Source organism: Polypterus senegalus, chromosome 3, assembly GCF_016835505.1.
Source record: "Polypterus senegalus isolate Bchr_013 chromosome 3, ASM1683550v1, whole genome shotgun sequence".
In the NCBI taxonomy this organism is placed as follows: domain Eukaryota; kingdom Metazoa; phylum Chordata; class Cladistia; order Polypteriformes; family Polypteridae; genus Polypterus; species Polypterus senegalus.
In genome coordinates this window covers 146,386,549-146,404,974 of record NC_053156.1, presented here as the reverse complement: position 1 = coordinate 146,404,974, position 18,426 = coordinate 146,386,549, and the positions used below count along the sequence as shown (strand labels likewise).

General features: G+C 35.6%; 1 protein-coding gene across 1 annotated transcript in view; it reads left to right on the top strand.

The window, feature by feature from the left end:
• cfap61 (cilia and flagella associated protein 61) overlaps positions 1 to 18,426 on the top strand; it is a 337,473-nt gene that overhangs the window by 279,171 nt on the left and 39,876 nt on the right. Inside the window, exons 24-26 of the mRNA XM_039748028.1 lie at positions 5,796 to 6,120; positions 7,040 to 7,131; positions 11,319 to 11,524. Of these exons, the coding sequence (XP_039603962.1) occupies positions 5,796 to 6,120; positions 7,040 to 7,131; positions 11,319 to 11,524 (623 nt within the window). The remainder of the gene's footprint in view (positions 1 to 5,795; positions 6,121 to 7,039; positions 7,132 to 11,318; positions 11,525 to 18,426) is intronic.

The following is an 18,426-nucleotide window of genomic DNA, read 5'->3' as shown; positions in this document are numbered from 1 at the left end:
AAAGATATTAGCCAGACTGTAGAATTTCAGGGTGTATAATAAACATGTCTGCAAACATTATATTGGCCACATACAGAGAGACAGCAACAGGCACGCACCAATTACTTGCATCAACTCAGTGTGTGAGAGAGAGCGCAGTCCGCAAATATCTGTGGAAAGCTCGCCATCGTCAACCACACGTGCTTACTGCTTCAACCTGACGAGCCAAATGTGCTAAACAAACAAACAACGGTCCTTTATGGAAGTTGCGCCACATGACTATAGTAAGCTCAAGATCACCGCATAGTGAACAGCGCAACATAACTGAAGCCTCAGGGTGACCTACAAACAACCCCTCTGCACAACTGAACCGGACTGAACGAAAATGCTATTGCTTTTTTTTCGTTTTTACTCAGTTTTCATTCTCGTTTTAGTTCGTTCACATATCACTAATTTTTATTTTTATTTTGTTTTAGTTTCTCTGTTTGCCTTAATTTCAGTTCTCGTTCTTGTAAAATGAAAAACAATGTTTTTAGTTCCAGCTTTCGTTTTCGTTATGAAAATATCACTGGTACAAAGCACCTGCTTCTTTTTGTGTTTTAATATGTAGGTGGGGTGTTTGTCTTTATTTCTGCCTTAGAGGAAAGGTTTTTTGGTCACAACTCTTCCGTGGTGTCTTCTGATAAGACGTCTCCATACACGAGGGTACAAGGGTCTCAGTAGCTTGCGCCAGTTCTGAACTGATAGTGGGACTGAACATCTTCTGACATTGAAGGGAAATAAGCTTGTTGCGTTTCTTTGTTTGCTGCACTCAGTTTTCATGGCTGACCACTGTGTTTATAGTCCTTAGCCTTACCCTTTTTTGTGCTTCTGCAGCAGAGCTTGGACAGCACAACTGTAAACACCTGTCTACAGTGAAATTTCAGCTTGGGAAAGACCTTAATGATGCAGGAAGTCAACATTGTTTATTGCTGTTAATCTTGCTTTTGCCATGGTGTAAATTTGCACTTTAAACCAGTACTTCTTCAGAAACTTTACCTTTTAAGTATGAGTATCCCTTGTCCAGTTTAATTCCCTATTTCAGTTAATCATTTTATTATATTTACTTAATCAAGCACTGGGCTATATGCCTATAAAGATCTCATTGTTTTTACCTGGAAAGTGGTCTATTACTATTATTACAAATATCTTGTATTGATTGCTTCAATTTTTGTAAAATGAAGCATTGTAACTATAAAATAGACAGTTTTCTAATGACACATAAATCCAAAAGACATAAAATAACCATCTAAGACAAATATTTCTGTAAACTATACAAAGTACGCAAGACTTTTGCATAGTACTGTATGTTAATATTATTGTTGATATATGGCTAACATAACAATACCCACACTGAGTCAATTCAGAGTTACCAGTCAACCTAGTCTGCATATTTTTGGGAAATGAAAGGAGTACTCACAGAAAATCCTGCACATTTTAGGTAAAAATGTACATTTCGCAATGATTGTGACTGAGCCAAGATTCTAAGGCTTAAGGTAAGGTAGCAGCAATAGCTTATTCCCCAGCATACAACCATTAATGGCTAATCATTAGGTCTCAAAATAGAATAGGTCCTACATTTTTCATGCAAGAAGAAGATATATAAGAGAAATAACACCATGAAGCACATTTTAGCAAAAATTAGACCATCTAGCAAGTTCTTTCATAAACAAAGTATTTCTTACTGAATAAAATAAACATAAAAGTACATTATAAAGAAGACAACCAAGATACCATACACCCATTTCCTGAAAAATTATGGGTTACAAGTGCCAAAACCTACCCTGGCTAAGAAGTTAGTCCTGGAGAGGATTCTAATATACTTCGTATCTCAAGGGACATTTATTCAACACCACTTTTACTCACACCGGACCAGTTTTGAATTACTAATTAATTTAATACTCAAATCTTTGATACAAAAAGAAAATATCTGTAGAAAACCCATACTCCACAAATACTGTAAAAATGCCCCAGGGTTCAAACACAGTCTTGCAGAGCTGTGAGGTAGTATCACTAACCACTGAGCCATCATTTCACCTATGACAAAAAAGTGCATCTTTTTAATACAATTCAAGCAGATTTTACTAACGTAATGTTAAAATCATGGTAAAGGAAAAATGGTAACTAAAGGACATTATATTACCCATAACAATCAACATGATGTTAAGTGCAACATTAATTTAAACTATACTAATATAATGTTAAAATTATAATACAATAAAAATAGTATCTGATTACCCAAAATAATCAACATGTTAAATTCAACAATAATTCAATAAATAGTAATAAAGATTTAGTGGTTTGGTTTCAAATTCAGTTCATGCTTTGATAACATTTCAGTATCAGAAACAGAATTTCGTCAGCCCCTATTTATTTAAAATGTCCAAGATAAGATGTGAAATTCCCAAAGTAATCCTGTGTTATCAGGTACAATATTTAGTGACTTGAACCATCTATATAGGTTTCTTTGTGTGCAAAATTTACCCTTAACCAACCTCCATTTCTCTTCTTGTTAAATGTATTTGAAAGCAAAACTCTTAAATACATTCAGCATTTAAAACACTTCTTTTATGCTGCTTATGAAAAATTACTTGTTCTACATACTAACAACTTAATAAATCCTGCGCTTTTGTCATTCGGCTTCCATTTTATCTGCCATGGAAAATATTACCTTTGTCTTCCACCCAACTGTCACCATAATTCTCTCTTTTCGCTTTATTAAAAATTCATTTATAATACTCTTATAACACCATTAGATCCAAATATTGCACACAGCTTTCTTCCCTCTGAAAATGGTGTATTGCACAAAAATAATATAATTGCATCATAACTCAAAAATCTTATCACAGTACATATTTTTGTTCCAAACTTAAAGCTGAATGCAAAAACCATCAACACCTTAAAAGTGATCAGTGATCTGTGTGTCGGTTTCTTCCAGGGATCCTTGCAAGGTATTATCATATAAATGGATGATAGATATGGACTTAGAATTAAATAAACTGGCTAAAACTAGCATGTGTTCTAAGTTAGATTATTCATGACAGACAGACAGCAGGTAAGAGGCAGTAGTTACATAGGCAAGTGACAGTGCACCACCAACAAAAAAGCATAGACATGGCAGAGTTGAAAATATACAATATAGGCAAGTTATCATAACACAGGGGACTTGCAAAGTACTTTAGAACTGCTTTCTGAAATGAAAGTCAAGACTCAGCAAATAGTAATTTTTAAAATATCAATAGTTTGCTGATATACTAAACATAATTAGAGTGAACACAGACCAGGAGCATTACCCAACAAAAAGAGATGTGGTTTGTTAAGAGTGAAAGTGGTTACAAGTCAGAATAAGCACATAGCATTTTTCAACATGCCCATTCCAGTCACCACCAAATAGAAACCCTGTGAGGCACCCCAAGTGTAAGAAACATCAACCTGTCTTAGATGAAAAACAGATGCCATCACACTGTAATGGACTTGAAATATGTAGGAAAATTACAGCTGTATAAAATTTAATAAGAAAAACTGAGTGACCCGACATTTGCGCGATAGACATATGAGCGCTGACAAAATAGTACCCATTAAAACGCAGCGTCAAAATCGTGCTGACAAAATCGCGAAAGTTTAATTAAATATTAATTACTAGTTTAAAGCATATATAATAATGCTTATTTTAGAAGTCAATATTGTGAGACACGGCACGCAGATAGTCCTTAAGATCACGCCCTGCATATGTAGGAAGAATTGCAGCAAGACGTCTTGATAGTTGAGCGTATTTGGACTTGCTGGCTGCCTGACTGCTGGTAATTCCACTTATACGAAGCGTTATGCCAACCCTCAACTGAGTTATTTGTTCGCGGCATGCCATCAGGAGTTATAACAATTATAACCTAGCACATGATGTGAACATAATGCGCACGTACACGTCCCACTCTCTTGGCCTCTCTCGTGATTTTGTCATGGCGATTTTGTCGGCGCGCATTTTTCGAAAAGCAGATAGCGAGTTTGTCACCGCGAGTTTGTCCATCATGGTTTTGTCGGCGCGCATATGTCACACTTTTGTCGGTGAACCGAAAATCCGGAATTAACGCATTAATATGGTTATAATTCACTGTGTTCACGTTAACCATACTCTAATTATTTTTGTGACATATACAAACCTCTGAAATTGATGAAATGTGCTGGGAAGAGATCATTTTTGAGTTTACAAGTTTTTTTTCATTAGTGAGTCAAAAGAAAAGAGCATCACTGCATAACTAATATGACTTCCTGCTAAGTAAGAACACCTGGCTGTAGTGCTAGGCGCTATAATTCAGCTTTAGTGTAGAACCAAAAGAACTCTAATATCAAACTAAAAAACAGTAAAAAAATTTATATTCTATCTATTTTCCAAATCAACTAATTCCAGTTACAAGACTAAAAGAAGCCAGAGGTAGTGTTGGGTGCAAGGAAAGAATCCACCTTGAAAAGATTGCCAGTCCATTGCAGGACACACTCATATACACACGTCCACAGTAGCTAACACTAGGTAAGGGTAGAGTCACCAATTAGCAGGTGAAATCCCAAACCTACATGGGAAGAATGGGAAAAATTCAAACAACAACAACATTTATTTATATAGCACATTTTCATACAAAAAAATGTAGCTCAAAGTGCTTTACATAATGAAGAATAGAAGAATAAAAGACACAGAAAATAAAATAAGTCAACATTAATTAACATAGAATAAGAGTAAGGTCCGATGGCCAGGGTGGACAGAAAAAACAAAAAAAACTCCAGACGGCTGGAGAAAAAAAATAAAATATGCAGGGATTCCAGACCATGAGACCGCCCAGTCCCCTCTGGGCATTCTACCTAACATAAGTGAAACAGTCCTCTTTGGATTTAGGGTTCTCATGGAAGGACTTGATGATGATGGTCACGTAGACTTCTGGCTTTTAGTCCATCAATGTTGGAGCATCATGATGCTTTGAGTAGGTGGTGGGGCGCAGGCCGCCACCACAAAAGAAACGGAAAAAGAAACAGAAGAGAGAGCAGGGGTCAGTACGGATTTTAGAGCCACCATGAATAGTTATTATGATGAATTGAACATACATAGTATCAGGATTAGGTTAAAGTGAAGTTAGGAGAAGGTCATGTTAAAGTAATGTGTTTTCAGCAGTGTTTTAAAGTGCTCTACTGTATTTGCCTGGTGAATTCCTATTGGCAGGCTATTCCAGATTTTAGGTGCATAACAGCAGAAGGCCGCCTCACCACTTCTTTTAAGTTTTGTTCTTGGAATTCTAAGGAGACACTCATTTGAGGATCTAAGGTTACGATTTGGAATATAGGGTGTCAGACATTCCGATATATAAGATGGAGCGAGATTATTTAAGGCTTTATAAACCATAAGCAGAATTTTAAAGTCAATTCTGAAAGACACAGGTAACCAGTGTAGTGACATCAAAACTGGAGAAATGTGTTCGGATTTTCTTTTCCCAGTTAGGATTCTAGCAGCTGCATTCTGCACTAGTTGCAAATGATTTATTTCTTTTTTGGGTAGTCCTGAGAGGAGTGCGTTACAGTAATCTAAGGCTGTATATGACATCTAACTAGTCATCTATTTATCAGTTGTTTAACATAGTTATTGGCTTATTTTATTTGCTCACTTTTGTCTTCTACTCTAATTATAAATCTTTCATGTTCAGTTGTTTTGTTAAAAACAAATTATAAATATTTTGTAAGCATAATGTATCATATTTTTAAATTGCACATTTTCTTTTTACATTTTTTTCTCCCAGGTTTTTATTAATTTTTACAAGAAAAAAGTTCCTTATGAAACATTTAAAGCTATAAATGATGCCTGCTTGGTGTATGATGGCAAGCTTGTGATTGATTCCAATTTCCACACCAATGATCCAGCAATCCGAGCTGCTGGTCCATTAACAAAGTTTGCACAGTGCTATTATGCAGATGGTTGGTCTCACAGCATTTTTAACTCTAAAGAGGTTGGATACCAACTGGCAACCATACTGCTTCCTTTTTTCGATCCCACTCTCCCAGTTGAAGACCCACCAGAAGATCCAGAGAGACTTATCCCTATGTATCCAGTCCCAAAGATCCAAGGTATGATACAAATATGTTCAGGAAGTATAAACAAAAAAGATTCTCTACTTTATTCCAGTTACTCTTTTATATTCATATAAAACATATTTGACTTATTTGGTATATGTGCAGTCTGAATATAATTTATGTGTAAATTACTGATGTATTTTGTTGGTGTAAAACTTTAGGCAAAAAGGGTACAGTGGGAGCTTTATGTGAAAGGATCTGTGTGCAGACTCTGTGTGTGTGTGTGTGTGTGTTTGTGTGTGTGTAGGGTGAGCCTATGAAACCAAGGCATGATATGGACTCTGGCAGCATGTATTATGGGCAGCAGGTGTTCATTCAATGAGTTCTGTCAAGCAAAACAGTGTCTTGATGGCAATCAAGAAAGACAAGGTTATTTAAACCAATCTACTTCATCCTGTGTATCAATGGGTGCTAGGAGCTAAAGCCGGTAGTTATGTGTTGTCAAAAAGAAGACTGAATCTGTGAAAATGACTACCAAGGTGTTGAAGCTCTAAATGAAAGTGCCATTGTATCTTATCACCATTGCATCTTCTTTCCTTCAGCATTTCTACTGTAGCCAACACAGTGAGTTGCAGACTAATCACTAAATCCTTTATCAAAATTTTAAATTACTATATATAAATTCAATAATTGTCATCCGAAATATACATGTATACTTGCATTTCACCATGAACACATAAATAATGGCTGCAGTTTTCCATTTGCTGTTGTGCAAAATACCCTTTTAAATTAGTGATCTAGCAATCTTATACACTTGGATAAAAAATAATTCCTTTAAATTGACAAATTCTTCAAAAAATATATTCACAGAAAGGTAATTTGCACGTAAAGGTAAATATTTCACTAACTTATTGACTGAATTAATCTCCTTTACTTCTTGAATTTTAACATGGTTCTTATTACCTTCTATCAGGATGCAAACTTCCTGGTGGCTATTACTACCTCCATGTGGCAAAGCCTGGACTTTCCACTCCTCTGGCAGCACAGATGTCTCATGCAAAATATGTAAGTATGATATTCTACATGGAAAACAATTAAATGTCTTAATACAGTACATGTGTATGCCCTTTACAGTTCTTTAGTACCAACTTAAAAAACGAGTAATGAGAATTAATAAGTCAATAGAAGTGGCAAAATATACCATTGTGTAAAATTACTTTCACAATGAAAACTTTCAGAATATGCTCACATTGTTAAGTAACATCATTTGTTAAGCAACACACTGTTTCCAAAATACTGAAATTACTTCTGAGGGCAAGCAGTCAGGACACAAAAAATGCCTCAAAGTTATTGAATCAGGGGCCTTTTTAAAGCTTGGACACAAAATCACAGAATCTAGCCTGTGTGCATCCTTAGCAGACAGTCTGGGAACAGATTGGTTCTCCAAAAAGAAAGAGAATTCTGCAGAAGGTTCAGAATGTTTAAGAAAAATTTCAGGATAGAACTCATATAATCAGTTATTAATCTAGGGGATTGGTGGTGTAACAACATGATTTATTTTTAATATCTGCATTGGATACAAATGAATCACATTCATTCAGTCTCAGTGCCAGCAATTTACTAGGCCTTGTATTGGAGACATAATACCATGTATGAGTAAGTTGAATCTCAAAGCAGAGAGTTTAATTCAGATCTGACAATGGATATCTACAGTTCCTAATCAGAATCTACCACACTGGGGCACGATTCCTATAGAGCTGAAAGATGCTGTTCAGGTTCATTTACTTTAAATCAGTGTATAAGTGCCTTATAGTTCTGCAAACTGTATTAAGTCACAAATGCCACTCTTTACAACCAGCCATACATATGCAGTATCCTTAATGGTGTAGAGTGTATTGCCAACAATCATCTATGACTGCAAGTTTGGCACAAAACTCATATCCCATAGTTAAAAACAGGACATCTCCTGCCTCCTACATTTAACTTGTGGCCCATTTTCTCTTGAAAATGGCACCATGCGGAACAGGCAAGAATCAACTGTGCACAGATAAAAAACAGTTTAAAGCAACAATCACATATATAGAATTAAAAGGCAATAAAACAAAAGACAACTATTCTTATTCCACAACGTTATGTGTGGTACAAGCAGTGCAAAAGGTTTTAGCTTGTTGATCAGTTTAATTTGTTGTTAGGTTTTCTTTTGGTATTTAAACTTTTGCTTACTTCTGTTCACAATTTCTGCTTACACCTGTAGTTTAGGTCAACTTTGTGAATTAGTGTTGTATGGTCAAGGCTGTCTGGCTACTCCTTCTCTGTCGCTTTTAATATCTTTTCATCACTCTAAGCATAAATTCTTTAGTCTTGTTCCATTTACTAATTGTTTATTTTTCAAGACATAATAGCATGTAAATAGCAGGATTATTTTTATCTTTGCTACAAAATTAGGTTGTCCAATATTTATAAAATTGACATGGTGTATTTAACTATTTGCTGGCAAGTAATATGAATTTAAGTACAGTTTATATCCATTTTGATTACGCACACTTTCAGAGACTGTAACTGGTGTCATAAAATTACACAGTCATCAAAAACGTTTGGGGCAGCCACCCGTATAATGTGCCTTGGCTGAAAAAGGGTTAAATAATGGCGAGATGTTCACAAGTATAAGTCCAAAACAGAACTGATTTTGGTTGCTGAAGATGGTGGCTTTATATGCCAAGACCGGAATTGACATCACCAGTGGCACCAGAGCCAGAAGTGACATCATCAGTGGCGCCGGAACACTACGCGGTTTTCCCGTGGATGGTCTGCAAGGGATTGAGAAAGAAAGTCAGTGCACCTCGCCGCCCCCTTGTCTGGCATGTAATTACTATCATTCAGGCCCTTTAGCTGTCTCCCAATCGCATGTGGGTGACACTGGCCATGGAAAAATTAGGCTGTGGCAGCCTGCGTCATAAAATGGCACCTTATCCCCTGTACAATATACCTAGCATGTGTGCAGATCACACCTCAAACTTGTTCATGCCAGTAGGTTCAGTGCTTTTTAAGGTAAATAAAAATATAAAAAAAATAATCTCTCTATTATTAAAGGAAATCCTGCGACTAAGCATTCTCAGAGATAATTTAAAGTTCTGCAAGAGCTAAGTTCAAATCCCGCGAGACAAGAGATTTTAAAAAGTCCTGACCTCCACTCAAAACATTTACAACCACGCACACGGTACAATCATTTCTCATTTGTGTGTATTGTCAGACACAGTTCATGTGCTCTCAGCTCCTATAAATTTTTACGTTTTACACATTTAAATCCGTTTATGAAAGTTACATCTTTTAAAGAAGCTTTTCTGGACAGTATTTTTAGACAATCTATTTGTTTCCTTTGATGTGGTCCTTTTATGGACAATAATTTTATAAGTTCAAGATGACACATCAAAGAGTAAGCGAAGAAGAAATGGCAGCGTGTCAAAAAGAGGACCAAAAGCGTTGGAGAGAAAAAAATTTAAAAAAGAACAATAATAATCTAAGTGCAAATTTGGAAAATAAGGAAAGTAATAATCGGCCCGCAACAAGTGGAATTGAAAACCTAGCAGGTCGAAAAAGGGTCGGAAATAAAAGACAAAGAGTAGAAGACAAAGTAGAATTTCGTAAAGTGGCAGAGCGAGTTAGAGATTATGAAAGAACTAAAATTCAAAAGTCTCAAAAAAATGATAGTAAAGATTGCCTGAGCATTAACAAATGTAAATTATTAATCAGTGAAATAACGGAACAGCGAAAAGAGATTGAATATATGGACATATGTGATATGACAAAAGTATGTAGATATTGTTCAGCTTTAAAGCTTAAGTCGGATTCTTGTAGATCATCTAATTCATGTTGCCATCAGGGAAAAGCAGTTTTTCTTCCCAATGAATATATGAATATCCGCGAGAAATTAAAAGATTTGTTATTTGGTGAAAGTGAAATCCACAAACACTACAGGCAAAATTTCAGAATGTACAATAATCTGTTCACGCTTGCATCATTCAGTGCTCAGAATGTAGATTTACACGATTCAGGACCATACACAATTAGAATGTGTAGTACCGCAACAATTAAAGCTACTATAAGTTTAATTTCGAAGAAACCACAGTTTGGTCAGGTGTATATTTATGATCTCAATGAAGCGATGCAACATAGAATCGAAAGAGTTAAATGATCGGATGTATTAGAAATTCTACAGCCAAATAATGGATACAAGTCCATACATCCAAAAGTATCGCACTTTACACGAACTTTATCTGCAAAACACGGTCAAAGAATTTTTCTTGGATTTTAGATTTGTTGTTTGGTGAAAATGAAATCCACATATGCAAGTGGCAGAGACGCGAAGTAGCTGGCATGTAGTGCAGGCAGGGGGGTTGGCGAGCAAAGCCCCCTAGTTTAACAAATAACAAACTTGTATGTATTTTGGTTCTGATGCATCAATATCGCTTTTTAAAAAGCAAAAGGAAAAAAAAATAATGCAAGTAACCATCAAAAATGCTCAGTACACAATAAAGTAGCATATGTTTGTATGTCATAGTTTATTGATTTCCCGCCTTTAAGTTTATTATACTGTCTGCAACCCACCACATATATTTTTAGTAGAATTTACTCTGACATAGTAGTACATGACCTAATCTCCGGAACATTATACATAAATATGGAATTGCTTATGACCAAATTACAGTAGATACTCCAATTTAAACAAAATATGTAAGATATGAAAAAATGTTAATTCAATAGCCTATCACTTTTTTTTTTAACTTCATACATCATTATCTAAAAGTGGAACAACAAAACCCTGGCAAATCATCGTGTACTTTATTGCAAGCAAAGATAATACATGTTCTCTTGCAATAAAAACTTTATTTAATGCAGTGACTGAAAAATTCCAAGAGCTGCAGGAAGAGCATGATATAGACCTTATTATTTCTAACTAGAATCAGTTAGCCTTTCTTTTACATCAGAGTCAAAGATTATTATTTTTATTATTCTATATTATATATATTATATACTGTATATATATTATTATTATTATTTGTATTATTAATTATGTTTTTAAAATGATAAACAGCAGTTTGGAAACCAAGAAAAAAGTACATTCTTAAACATAAATGAGATGGAAAATCAAATTTAACTAAGGAGTTAATTTCATTCTTTTGTAAGAATGCATATTTTGTCTTTTAATGTTGCATAATCTGTGATAACTTTTTACTGTCATTGTATATTTTCAGGGAACAGAAATCATTACAGGAAGTGCCCAAACTGGAAATTACTTCAGACTTCACCTTAATCAATACAGCATGGTAGAAACTATTACTTGTTTGTCTACAGAACCTTTTCCATCTTCAAATTACATTTGCCTATATGGACAACACGAACAGCTTCTCAACAGATTTTGTGATCGTCTTGAAGATGGACTGATAACAAATTTATACAGGTAAAAAATGAAACCCATATATCTAAAACAGGTGCCCATCCAGTATATTTTATTGCTTTAAATACCCATAAGGCTCATTATTTCAAACGTTTATATTGACATGTTCTTGCACTGATTTTTCCAATAGGAGAATGTCTATTGAATAAGTGACAACTGACTATGGATTAGTCATATTATACTTATGAAACGCTAACCCAAAACTTTCAAAGTTGGATAGTTCTTAAGCAGCTAATTGCATAGCAAAATCATATCTGACTTCAGTGTAAGGTCTTCTTGTATCATGCTCATAATGCAATCCAAAAATCCAAAATCACACAAGAAGTGCCACAATTGACTTTAACAGGCCCTGCCTCTTGATAGCCCCCCAGCCTTGACTCTCTAAGAAGACAAGAAAAAACTCCCAAAAAAACCCTTGTAGGGAAAAAATGGAAGAAACCTTGGGAAAGTCAGTTCAAAGAGAGACCCTTTCCAGGTAGGTTGGGCGTGCAGTGGGTGTCAAAAGAAGGGGTCAATACAATACAATACACAGAACAGAACAAATCCTTAATACAGCATAAAATAAAAATTTTAGAAGTATGGAGTAGAATTTAACAGTAGATGATATCACATAATACTGTTTGATTTGGATTTGTTTAGAGTCCTGGAGACCTCATTCATCAAGCTGCCTCCCCATTTGGCCATTCCACGCTGAAATAGTGCTCCGATGAAAGGACCCCTTTCCCATGATTCCTGTGATCCTCCATCAGGGATGACTTTACCATAGGCAGGCAAACAACTTGGCAGGTGGGCGTGGCACCAATGCCACATTTGAGTACCGAGAAAGAAACAGAATAGGTGAGGGTTAGTATTCAAATTATAACTATCATGTTACTTATGTTTTAGTGCTAATGACTAACAACAGAGATGCAGTCTGTACAGTTAATCAGCAGCTCTAGTCAGGATATGCTAAACTGAAGTAGTGAGTCTTCAGCCGGGATTTAAAGGCTGTGACCGAAGGGGGCATCTCTTATGGAAGCAGGAGCCCATTCCACAGTTTATGGGCCCTGTAACTAAAAGCTCGACCTCCCACTGTTATTTTATTAATCCTTGGAATCCTAAGCAGACCGGCATCTTGAGATCTTAATGTGCTCAGGTTTGTAAGTCATGATAAGTTCAGACAAGTAAGCACCTTGGCCATTTAATGCTTTATATGTTAAAAGGAGGATTTTGAAATCTGCCCTAAACTTAACTGGGAGCCAGTGTAAGATTTAAGAACTGGAGTTATGTGTTCATATTTTCTTGTTCTTGTAATAATTCTTGCAGCGGCATTTTGGATTAACTGGAGGCTGTATAAGAACAGTTTGAACAGCCAGTGAACACCGCATTGCAGTAGTCAATCCTACTAGAGATAAATGCATGAATTAATTTCTCACAATCCTGTTTATTTAGAAAGCGCCTTAATTTCCTAACATTTTTAAGATGGAAAAACATGTTTTGGACAACTTTGTAATATGCTTTAAATGACATGCTAGCGTCAAAGATAACTCCTAGATTGCGGGCTGATTCAGTAAAATTAATTGGGATTCCAACTGAGTTAAATGATGACAAAATATTGCTGTGATCAGCGTCATTCCCTCCAACAATTAACATCTCTGTTTTATCTGTATTTAAAGACAAGTAGTTCTCATTCATCCATTCCTTTAATTCACTAACACAACTAATTAAAGACAACATCGGAGAAACTTCATTTGATTTAAATGAAAGGTATAACTGGGTGTCATCTGCATACAGTGAAAATTAACATTATGTTTCCTAATGAGAGATCCCAGTGGAAGCATGTAAAGTGAAAACAGTAAAGGTCCCAGTACTGAGCCCTGCGGACACCATATTGAACTTCTGTGTATAATGATGGAGTACTGTCAGCACATTTCTGTACATATTGGAATCGATTTGATAAATAAGAACTAAACCAAGCGAGCACGGGCCTGTAAGCCCAACATCATTTTCTAGCCTGTGCAGTAAAATAGAATGGTCAATGGTGTCAAATGCTGCACTTAAGTCCAACAACATAATTACAGTGGAGTTTCCTTCATCAGAGGATATCAGAATGTCATTTACAACCCGTGTTAGTGCTTTCTGTACTATGACCAGTGCGAAACCAGACTGGAATTTCTCAAATAAATTGTAATGCGTAAGGTGTGACTGAAGCTGACTGGCACTACTTTTCTAGTATTTTAGAGAGAAATGGTAAATTTGAAATAGGCCTATAATTATTTAGTATGTGTGGGTCTAGGTCTGACTTTTTAAGTAAAGGTTTAATGACTGACACTTTTAGTGCATCAGGTACTGTGCCATGCAATAATGAACTATTGATAATGTTTAGAATAGGCTGCAAGAACATCCATTGCACTTTTACTAGTTTTGTTGGCACTGGATCTAGGGAACAAGTAGTGGGCTTCATTTTAGAAATTAAAGTTAAGACTTCCTGCTCAGTTACAGGATTAAAATTACTAAAGTGCTGAATGCAATGTGAGCAGGGTCTGCTAAGCTAGTATTTGGTTTGTACTGTGATGCTGAGATCTGGGATCTTATATTTTTAATTTTCTCATTGAAGAAGTTCATAAAGTCTGTACTGCTAATATCTGTTGGTATTTTGCACTGTTGATCTGAATTCCCATTTGTTAATTTAGCCACTGTTCTAAAAGTACCCTAGGATTTTTATTATTGCTATCTATTAATGTAGAATAGTATTCTGAGCGAGCTTTAAAGAGGGCTTTTTATATTTATTAACACTCTCTGTCCATGCAATTTGAAAGACATGTAGCTTTGTTGTTCTCCATCTGCTCCAGTTTTGACACTCTAATTTAAGAGCTCGAGTATTTTCATTAAACCAGGGAGAGTTTCTATGTGCTTTGATCACTTTTGTTTTAGGGAGCCACTGTGTCCAGAGCATCTCTCAAGGTCACATTATAATGTGATGTTAGCTGATCTAAATTGTTTTCCACGTTTACATTTGATGTTAACTGATCTGAATGGTTTTCCACAATTACACTCGACTTACTCAAGGTATCTATAAATTTTGAAGCAGAATTACAATCTAGATGTCGCACTGTCTTTGTTTTAATCTGTGAGTGCTTGGCATGGGCAGAACTAAATCAAATGTAATTAAGAAGTGATCGGAAATAACTACATTTAATGGAGTAATATTTAAATTTTGAATTTCAACTTTGTAAGTTATAATTAAATCTAATGTGTGGTTATGATTATGAGTTGGACCTTTGACAATCTGACAAAATCCTACTGAATTTAACAAATAAGTAAAACATTTGCTAAAAGTGTCAGTTTCCACATCAATGTGTACATTAAAATCCCCATCAGAACTACGTGATCATAATTTATAGCCAAATCAGACAGAAGGTTGCTAAATTCAGTCATGAACAATGAATATGGCCCTGGTGGTCTGTAGACTAGCACTATAATTGTGTTGGAATCTGTTTTAATATTTAAAATGAATGCCTCAAAGGATGTAAAGTTGCCTAAATTTTTAGGAGTGATTTGCATTTTGTTACAATGAATTATTCCAAGGCCTCCTCCTCGACCAGAATTTCTAGACTTATGAAGGAACAAGTATCCATCTGGTGACGCTTCAGCTAGGGGAACAGTGTCAGATTTGCTAAGCCAGGTTTCAGTAAGAAGACACAGATCAGATTTTGTACTTAATATATATCATTTACCAAAGTAGCTTTAGTGCCAAGAGAGTGAATGTTTAATAAGCAGCATTTAAAACTGCATGGTTCTTTCTGAACTGGTGATATATTTTTTGTTTTAATTTGAATTAAATTTCTATTACAGATGCCCCTGGTGGAGGTCTGGTTTTATCCCTTGGTCTAATTATACACCTTATTTTTGGTTATCAATTAATTTATGGTTTGTATCAAGACTAAATTTACTGGATGCCCCACAATTGGGATTATGGGTAACAGCTTCAGGATAGTAACAGGTGGGATAAACAACAGCCTGTGATTCAAGATCATTTGACTGTGGCCTGGATGGTGCTGTAATTAGTCAACCAGGCAGTTTCACTGCCATATTTTGGGATAATACATAAGATCCCCTCCAGTTAGGATGAAGACCATCTCTTTTGAAAAATCCAGGCCTTTTACAAAAATCATCCCAATTGTTCACAAATGCTATGCTTTTATTTGCACACCAGGTTTCTAGCCAGCAGTGAAGGGAATGCAATCTGCTATAAATCACATCCTCTCTATATAAGAACTTTTTTTTTTGTAAGATCAATTAAAGTAGTAACTGTGGCTCTTATGTTCTGGAAAAAAGGAGAAGGTGGATTAAAAAAACAGAAGAGGACAAAAAATGAGAAAGAACAAATCATTAGCTAGTAAACAAGCTTAGATCTTTGTCACAATTGAGAATCATAATAACAGCCTCGTATGCAAACCCAAACTCTTAAGGCACAAAATGTGCAAAGTACAATACCAACAGCAACAATTTGCCTAAATAACCGGAAAAAACACCCAAAATGGCTTCACGTACAATAAACAAAAAAGTAACGTGATATGGATCTTATAATTAGTCATTTTTTAAAAGTGTTTCCTTATTCCCTTTGGGTTTTAGTCCAATTTTACTACATACATCAGTTCCAGGGTTTTGAAAACCAAGGAATTTGGTTGTAACATTTGTCTTTTATTCTGAATTAGTTTCAAGGTGGTTAAGTATTTTCATGTCTTCCCACAAGGCATTGCTATTTTGTGGGTATTTTGTTAGAGACTGCTACTATTTTGGTAGCGTAGGACAGCCAGAAGTGTCTTATGAGAGACGTCATGGGTGCTACAGTATAAGGGTCAGCGTCATGTACTCCCTGGTTATCAGAGATTGCGGATATTGCTAAGAGTTTAACAAGTTTTTGTTTGGACTTTTATTTTATGGTTTTTAAATTCTGTCCAGTTTTTTTCACTATGACTTTGGTTTCTGATTTTTCTGATAGGACTGACTGTTGCCTAAATTATGGTTACAGTACATCTCTTCTTCTGGTTCCACTATTTAAATTCTGCCTTTTGTGGCTGTGGGCAGTATAGTGGTATAAGAATGAAAGCATAACTTCAATATCCATTGTGGAGTTCAATATGTGATCCATTGCCTTATACCTATATAAGTATACTTTTTTTTCAGGCAAGTTTGCAAATATTAAACCAGCATAAAATGAAATATTTTATTATGTGAAAATTATTTTCATAGGTTATATAGATCTATCTCCTGATGAATATCGATGTTTTTTCCAATATGTATTTTTATTAATTGGTTTTCTGTGATTTTAAGCTCGAATTAAACATGTTCTTTAAATGGATGCAAAAACCACCCTTGAAAGCACTCACTCATGTCACAAGTTCTTCTCAGGTTACTTCATACTTATACATTACACTGGGTAATGGGAGTCAGGCTAAAATCCTTAAACCAAACCTTTCTGTTGCAATCAACAAAACTGAGAAAAAATTGTGACAGCATAATTTATTGAAAGGTTAAAAGGAAAAGCTCTCCACTTCATAACCCTATTGGTTAGTTATCTCAGGCCTCAGAGATATAGTAACTGTCCATATCATATTTAATACATCTGATAGAAAAAGAGAGCTAACATAGGAGTAAGACATTTCTTATCTGTTTTTTTAATGTTTGTCGAATGCTCCCTTTTTGTATGTTAAATATTTTCATATAATTACATGTAATGAATTTTGGAATATTATACGGGATACATATGAAACCATATTAAATAGGAAGCTAGGTGCATGCAAGTTCATCTGGCAGTGTTCCACTATAAGGCGAACTTAAATCATATATTTCTTTTCTGGGCAGCTAACTATGCACTCACCTTTCACTATATTAGTTACACCTTGCTAGTATTGGGTTGGACCCTCTTTTACCTTCAGAACTGCCATAATTCTTTGTAGTATAGATTCAACAAGGCATTGGAAACATTACTCCGGGATTTATGTCCACACTGCAACATTTACATTTAAAACATAGCCATTAGCCAGTTTTCACCTTTTGTCCATACTACCCCAGAACGTTTAACCCCCTTATACTGAGACTTTTGAAAATACCATATAGTCGTAAACCACCAGCTCAGCATTCAATTGTGGAAGAACATTATGAACCCCCAAGCTAGTTAACATCTCTTCAAGGAAGCTAATTGCCATGTGTTGCCATAAAGGGAAAATACAGAGTTGACTGCCTATAGAGAGGACAACAGTGTGGAAGATGGGTGTGGGAGTATGCCTTAGAACATTAGAACAATCTAGACGAGAACAGGCCATCAGCCCAACAAAGCTCGCCAGTCCTATCCACTTGTTTCCTCCAAGAAAACATCAAGTCGAGTTTTGAAAGTCCCTAACGTCTTACTGTCTACCACACTACTTGGTAGCTTATTCCAAATGTCTATCGTTCTTTGTGTAAAGAAAAACTTCCTAATGTTTGTGCGAAATTTACCCTTAACAAGTTTCCAACTGTGTTCCCGTGTTCTTGATGAGCTCATTTTAAAATACCAGTCTCGATCCACTGTACTAATTCCCTTCATAATTTTAAACACTTCAATCATGTCACCTCTTAATCTTCTTTTGCTTAAACTGTAAAGGCTCAGCTCTTTTAATCTTTCCTCATAATTCAACCCCTGTAGACCTGGAATCAGCCTAGTCGCTGTTCTCTGGACCTTTTCTAGTGCTGCTATGTCCTTTTTGTAGCCTGGAGACCAAAACTGCACACAGTACTCAAGATGAGGCCTCACCAGTGCATTATAAAGGTTGAGCATAACCTCCTTGGACTTGTACTCCACAGATCGTGCTATATAACCTAACATTCTGTTAGCCTTCTTAATGGCTTCTGAACACTGTTGGGAAGTTGATAGCTTGGAGTCC